At 41.4% G+C, this 7,596-nt stretch overlaps 1 protein-coding gene across 1 annotated transcript in view; it reads right to left on the reverse strand.

Annotated features, from left to right (window-relative positions):
- Nucleotides 1-1,349: 1,349 nt before the first annotated feature.
- The window catches only part of osr1 (odd-skipped related transcription factor 1), a 7,835-nt gene continuing 1,588 nt past the window's right edge, over nucleotides 1,350-7,596 (reverse strand). The window contains exons 2-3 of the mRNA XM_014011872.1: nucleotides 3,382-4,083; nucleotides 1,350-2,052 (exon numbers count right to left, since the gene is read on the reverse strand). Of these exons, the coding sequence (XP_013867326.1) occupies nucleotides 1,920-2,052; nucleotides 3,382-4,055 (807 nt within the window). The 5' untranslated portion in view covers nucleotides 4,056-4,083 and the 3' untranslated portion in view covers nucleotides 1,350-1,919. The remainder of the gene's footprint in view (nucleotides 2,053-3,381; nucleotides 4,084-7,596) is intronic.

The following is a 7,596-nucleotide window of genomic DNA, read 5'->3' on the forward strand; positions in this document are numbered from 1 at the left end:
TTGCTCCAGTCCTTATAAGCTGTTTGGATCTGGAAGWAGGCTTGTTCCCCGAGGCATTTTGCGGGGCTGCAGTGGGAGTATGTTCTTTTAAGGACTATTTTGTCCCTGCGCAACCACAGCAGGAGCTGTGTCTGCATTCTTGGCCCAATGTTAAACTTGTTTCTGCTGCAGGTTGGACTCTGCCAGGGCTGCCTGTATGTTGTGTTTGTGGAGGGTAATACAAGCTGTGGAAAAGATGGGTGTACACCGGGGTGTCAGCTCTGCTTTTTGCAGGTGATGTGGTTTTGTTGGCACCTTTAGGACATGCTGTAACTGTCAGGATGAACTGGGCCAGTCCATAGGGATCAGTCTTTGAGATGGGGTGAAGAGCTCTGAGTAAAGCTTAACTGAAAGGATTTCACTGAGGCGGTTCAGTCATTTCATTACAGGATGCCTCCTGGACACCTGCCTCTGAAGGATTTTAGCCACACCTCCAGTTTGGGACACTTTGGGATTCTCCAAATATTGCCGGAAAAGGTTGCTGCAGGAATGTACGAACCTGTGGCTTTCATGACTTGACCATGGATGGATTTTGATTTTTATCCTTGCACATTGTTATGTTTTGCATCTTTGATTTAAATATAGGACTAAACTATTTTGCATGCTTTTTTTTTCCTTTTCATTTGCATAACACGGCTGGACTCATTGTGGAATGTGTGGTGAATGTTTTGTTCAGAGAAAATGAAAATGTGTTCACATCATCGGCCTTTCATAAGAACCAAAAGAATAAATTCATGCACACCCTGCAGGACAATTATATAAAATCATGTGTGGGAAGTRAATCAGTACTGTCAGCAAGTAATAAAGCTAATAAAATGTATTTACAGCTGAATATGTTTTGAATAAATTGCATTTGTTGCAGAGATTTTTCCACTAATGTCCACACAAAAAGTCATAAAAAGAAAAATAAATCCAATCTGTTGATTTTTGTCAATGTCTTTGGTCTTTTTTTATGGAAAAACTTAATGTTTCAGCTGTTTAATCAGTTTGTTACTTCCATACTGACAAAGAAATGACCAAAAAAATTCATATTTTTCTTTTTTATATTGCACACATTGATTTATTTTTAGGACATGAATTATAACTAACTGTATTAAAAAGCTATGAAAAACCTATATTTATATTTATCTTGTATTGATCAAAGGATAACTCATAACCTCAGGTTGATCACAACATAAACATAGATTAATATAACATACTGATGTGAACATTAAGCTGAGTTTACATAGTACACTATCAGTAAGATGAAAACATGAAATGAGTTGACATTTATGCAACTAATTAAGAAAAAAATTACACAGCAAACCAGATACAGTAAAATATTTTTATTTAAAAATGATTATTCAATTTAAAAATAAGCTTAGGAAATCCAGTGATATATGTCAATAATTAATAATCAGGTTAAAGTGCAAAAATACAATTTGATATAATGCATCTGTACAAAAATAACATTGGAATGTAATATTTCAAAGGAGGGAAATGTGTTTTGCTAACATGGCTTCAATCATTTAATTTTTTTTAAGAAAAACAAGTTTAAAAACTGCATACATGTCATGTCTCTCTTTGGATTATAAGCCTTTGAACCAGGTTTTTTTGTGCTGAGCAGCCACAGGAGGGTCTTTTAAGGTCCATTTCACATTCCACACATCCACTGGGGTCCATGCCAAGTCAGGCTTTGATAACTAAGCACACACCTCTCCGCTAAGGCATGCTTTGGTATTATTGCTTTAAGAGGTGGCTGGTGGAATATTTCATCCTTGATGGATGTTTATACAAAAAGCTGCACCTCAAATGGCTGAGATGAAAAAAGTCATTGGCTGTTGTCTTTGGTCGTCTTGTTTATCCAGTGTCCTGGTCCCCGGCCTTGCTGCTGCGCTGAATCACTTAATCTTAGCAGGCTTCAGTTCTTTGACCTGCATGTGTAATGTTTTGTGGACAGCCAGCGTCCTGGACTGACAGAACCCCTTCCCACACTCTTGACATTTGAAGGGTTTCTCTTTGGAATGGATGTACCTGCAGGAGGAAAAACAACGAGACAGAAAATTAGGACTTCATCCTTTTTTTTCTAACAACTCAGTAACCCTTTGCTTTAAATCAGTCCAGCTGTTTATGTAGGCTGCTTTTCAGAGAACCCAARTGACTTAAAGATGCTTTTGTGAACGCGTCACCAAAATGTTTTTTCCTTCACGCGGCCAGCTGCCACGTTCAGGAACTGTTTGACATGGATGACAATCACACAAACGGCAACATCTTTCTAGAGCAGAGGTTAAATTAATAACACGAGTTTAGAAAAGAGCCCTTTAAAGGCAGGTGTTTCACTCAGGCCACAGACGTCACTTATCAATGCAGAAAGTTAAGGAAATCATCCAACAAGTGTCCCAGAGCGACGGTGAATTTAAGTATCAGTGGTGTAAGATTTATGAGTTAACGTAGAACTCATAAATCTTTTTTTATTTTTTGGAGGAGCTTTGTGTTTGTCTTTGCACCGTAGTAACTGAGAATAATCAACAGGTGTTTTTTTCTTGTTTTACCTCAGACCTTTRAAGGGATCCATGATTAGTTGTAACATTAGACTTTATTTGATAAACAGGTGTTTTAACTGTAAAATAAAGACTGTAAAAATACTGTRGGATGTTCAGTTTTTATCATTTTTAAACTAAAAGTTTAAAAATATATTACATGGACGGGACCAGTTTATTTACACATAAAGCATTCTGGGTGAATGATGACGTGGATAGGTCTTCGGTGCGAGGCTGCTAGCGAGCTATATCCACCCTGAAGGTTAATCTTGGACAATATCTGATGATCGACTCTTTTAAATGAAACCAGAGAGCGTTGACAGAGAGGAGAAGGTAGAAATGACTCAGCCTGGAACTGAAAATATGGATGGAGGACAACAGAGCTGCTTCATGGAAGAAGAACCACAGATTAGCCTGTTGGCTTTAGCGTTAGCCCCGATGCTATCACCATATACATGTATTAGCTCAGCGCTACACATTCTCCTCTCGTCACTGAGGTCCTCCATCCACATGACAGAGAGGGGAACACAAAAATGACTCAGTCTGCAACTGAAAATATGGATGGAGGACCTCAGTTTAGCTTGTTTGTCGTGCTAGCACCGAGCTAATACATATAAGGCAATATAGCATCAGCGCTAGCGCAAAGGCTAACAGGCTAAGCTGAGGTTCTTCTTCCATGAAGCAGCTCTGTTCTCCTCCATCCATATTTTCAGTTCCAGGCTGAGTCATTTCTACCTGCAGTTTGTGTTGCTGTTGGTGTCTAACRCTGATCACAGACTGAGAATAAGAAGAAGCTGCTGCCTTGACTCAGCACGTGTCTCACCTGTGGTCCCTGAGGTGGTCCTGTCTTCTGAACGCCTTGTGGCAGATGTCACACGTGTACGGCCTCTCGTCCGTGTGCGTCCTCTCGTGGATCAAGAGGTTGTAGGATTTGGTAAAATGCCGGCCGCAGAACTTGCAAACGAACTCCTTCTTGGTYTTGGACGGCAGCCGGCCTCGGCTGGACTTGCGCTCCGGCGACGACAGCTTGCTCACGTCCAGCAGGCAGCCCAGGCCGGCCGAGGTCTGGTGTTGAGAAGGAACCTGCGCCGAGGCTCGGGCGGGGCCCGTCATGCTCAGGTCCTCCACCTTCAGGTGGTCCTCCTGCGTGGCCGCCGCCGCCAGGTTGGCGAAGTCGAAGCGGGGCTTGCTCTTGGAGCTCTGCAGCAACCCCGCCGAGTCCAGTTTGGGCTGCAGGAGGTGGGGGAATATGGGGATGGAGGCCATGGAGGAGAAGTGGGGAGGCAGCTTGGAGATGGTGCACCGGGGGAACGCCAGCGGCTGGTAGCCCAGAGTCCAGTGGTGGAGCTGGATGGCGTGGAGGGCGCTGAAGCTGTAGATGCTCTGGAAATGATCGGCTGGCATCTGGAGACCCGAGGAGCTCTGGATGAGGGAGCAGTTGGCCAGCTGAAGGGACGGGTGCAGAGGGACTGGGGCTGGCAGAGTCTTGCTGCCCATGGCTGCTGCAGCAAATCCTGCAGGGCTTCTGGAGGAAACAGGAAACAAAAGCAGATTTTTAAAACTTTACTGCTGAGTTTACGCAAAGAAACAAACTAAAGCACAAAATAAAACTGGTCTGATGAATGTAAAATCACAAAATGATGGGTCAGTCATCAGGGTTTCTTTATTTTTTTTTCGACATATTGGACAATATCTGCACTTCTCACCGCTGGTGGTCCTCACAGKTGCACAAAGACAAAAAGGTGCATCTGCAGACTATAAATATCAATGAATAAAAGTATGAACCAACTGTCAGCCTTCACACACACACACACTGTCAGAAAGCTGCGTGTTTCCTGTTCCCAGAAACACGCCTGAGGCTGTTGAGACAGAATGACAGCATTCAGCCAGAGAAATACCTGCGAGCTGTTACATCAGGTGTGATAACCTGCAGGAACAATAGACAATAATGTGTCTTTGTCTGAGGCAGAAGGTGACGGGTGCGAGCAGGAGCAGCTCCAGGTTTCACAGCGAACGCAGCCAAGGGGCCGCGCCTCGGTTCCACGCCTCACACATCAGACCTGTTTACCTGCCGGCATCCACAGCGCGCTCGCRCTCAAGCTTCTGAGACTTTATTCAGGAGAAATGAATCTAAAAGTGTGTACATGCATCCTCTGCAGCGATGGCAGATATGCATGGAAACAGGTCCTTGGTGCACCAGCAGAGCTGCACTTTTACCCACTGTGATGTGCCCCGTGAAGGCTGTAAAACAGCAACACCTCACAGCCAGAAAAAGAAGAAGTTTAACTGATTTTTGCATCTGTGAGACAGCAGACAGTTTGTTCTTTGTCCTGCTGTGAGGGCTGATCTCTGCTGTCCAGTCACAAATAATAAAGTCCAATTAGATCCAAGTTCTGATTCATAGAAGCTGCAGATGAACAAAACCTGCTGGATAACTGTAGAAGTTTCTGGATGTAACCCCTGCTTCTGTAGGTTGCATCCACACTCCCTATTCTTGTTTAAAACTTTAAACTTTTGCTTTTAGTTGTTGTTCTGTTAGTTTTAGGGATTTAACACCACTTAAGTTAGGGTTAGAAAAACACGTTTAAAACAAACATTATTACAAAAGCCAGGGCGACAAACAAACTGTGGAGTTTCGATTGATTTTTATGAGATTTAACAACTGAACAGGTTTTCTCTGATGTTTCCATCTACATCATTGTAGAAATGAATTTATGGTTCACATAAATCCAAAGGAAGGACAGCAGAGAAACAAATTATCTGTTTGTATTTCAGGTTTTCAGACTCGGCACAGAAGCTGAATGAGGTAACATCACTGTAACGGCAGAAACCAGATCAGTGTAAACTGAACTGTTGCATTAACTAGTTAGTTTTATTACATTTAGTAAAACTTATATRTTGTTTTTATGTAATGTTGAGGAACAAATAAATATAGAACATTTGTAAAGTTGTGCTTATTGTCAATGAGTGAATAATTAATGCTGGCTTTAATAATAACTGTCTTTTTCATAACGTACTTCAGCTGGATTTGACCTTCAATAATAAATAATAATTAATACAAAAATCCAATTACCTTTTTTTTTACTGCAACCTTTGTGAGACTGGGTTGTAGCTAATTGTTTGTGTTTTAATATTAAAGGAGATGTGCTGCTTTTTCACATTTAAATCCTTCAGTTGGGGTCTATAAAACATGGAACTGCAATGCTTTGGTCTGAATTCCTCCTTTTTGTAACTCCACAAGCCCCCCTTTCCCCTACTTTTCTGGGGGTCTGTCTCAGATCAACTCGTTTTGAGGCTGTCTCTTTAAAACCAAATGAAGAGCTTCAAACCCCTCCCCCCCTTCCTGCTTCCTGACCAGTCCATTCTAGTTTGATAGAGGGGTTTATGACAATATAACACCAAATTAGACCTTACTTAGCAGTTTCATCACAAGAAAATATCATAGAGAAAACTGAACAGGTTGAAAAATATGGCCCAAACAGGATATAAAGCACCAGGAGAGACTAATAATATCAATTGTTCTTCCTCCTAGAGACTTTAAGTCCACAACAAAATGTATTTCACTGCTAAAAAACTGACTTTTGCATCCTTTAAAATGTTGCTTTGATATATAAAAATTTTAGTTATGTTATGTGCTGATTTATTAGCATTTGTATTTAGAACAAATAACAGTTTATCAACGTATTTGTCAGTTAAAGATAAAAAGGTGCATTTTTCTGCTCATTGACCTCTCCTATAGCTTGTGATAGACCCATAACTAAAAAAAAACCCTTATTTAAATCAGTAATTATGTCTTTCCATAATAAAGGTTGGTGATGAGCTGAAACTCATTTTACTGAGCAGGTATCAGGTTAAAGCAGAGAATCTGATCTCAAACAAGACTAATTTTGCTTCGTCTGCCTCGTGTTCCTGCATGTGTTTGTGTCTCAGGTGTCAGGTGTGTTGTGTGTGTGGTCTCAATCTTTGCACCTGTAGCATTTTTTATTTATTGCCTTTTTTTAAAGGCATCAAACACCTCAGTTCTTTAACAGCAGCCATTTATATTTCTGTTCTGAGGGAGAAGGGGAGAGGACGAAAAAAGAGAGGAAGCACTAACTGGTGTACGAATGTAAAACACACTGAAAAACTGTATTTAAACAGAGTAAATCAAGTTGTTTTACAGGATTAGTTCACAGAGGAGGAAGCTTATCCCACATTCAGCTGGGCCTTTTGGGATCTTGTCAAAGTTCAACACAACTGTTAAAAGAAGAGAAAACCCAGCTTCTTAACCTGAACTCAAGCAGCTCATCCTCTGAGCTGAAGCTTGTTAATGAGGGGCAGCGGAGCTCAAACAGCCCCCYGCCGACTCCTCTCTGATCAGGACGCTGAAGTAATTGACTTTCACGTCATGGGGGGAGGGGGAGGGGTCACTGGGTGAGAAACTGTAACTGTTAACTCTTTGATATCTTGATCAGACCAGGACACCCGACCCGACACGGGGAACCTGGGGTTCAGTCCAGACTCCACACTGATTCTCCTCGTGTCAACAGAATCTCTTGCTTCCTTTCATTTTCTTGATTTCAATTCAGTCTTTGGGCCAAACTTCAGATGTTTAAAGCATGTAAGATCAGAAGAATTAAATGAAGCGTGTATTTTATTACATTAGAGGTCATTCAGACTGAGGCAGAGCTGGAGCTCCGTCTGGATTTGGTCTTCAGCTGGACGTGAGGAGACCTGGAGGTGTGGTCAGAAAGTCTGCAGAGCTGCTGAAGCTGCAGCAGTGATTGAAAAAAAACTTGTGAACTCGATGAGAAATGAGTCGTTTTTGAAGAACACAACACCCTCAGGGCCTAAACACTGCTGAAAGAATTAGTTTTGGTTTTTATCTAAAACACAGAACAATAAATATCTTTAAGAACCAAACAGGAAACAAAAACTACACGTCTGGTTGTTTCCTAAAAGTTGAAAAACTGATTTAATCAGGTTTCTGTAAATTAAACCAAAGTGAAAAAGTGACAAATAATTTGACATGTTGGTGCCAAAATATGATATATATATA

The sequence above is a fragment of the Austrofundulus limnaeus genome, unplaced genomic scaffold, assembly GCF_001266775.1.
Source record: "Austrofundulus limnaeus strain Quisiro unplaced genomic scaffold, Austrofundulus_limnaeus-1.0 Scaffold85, whole genome shotgun sequence".
NCBI classification, from domain to species: Eukaryota; Metazoa; Chordata; class Actinopteri; order Cyprinodontiformes; family Rivulidae; genus Austrofundulus; species Austrofundulus limnaeus.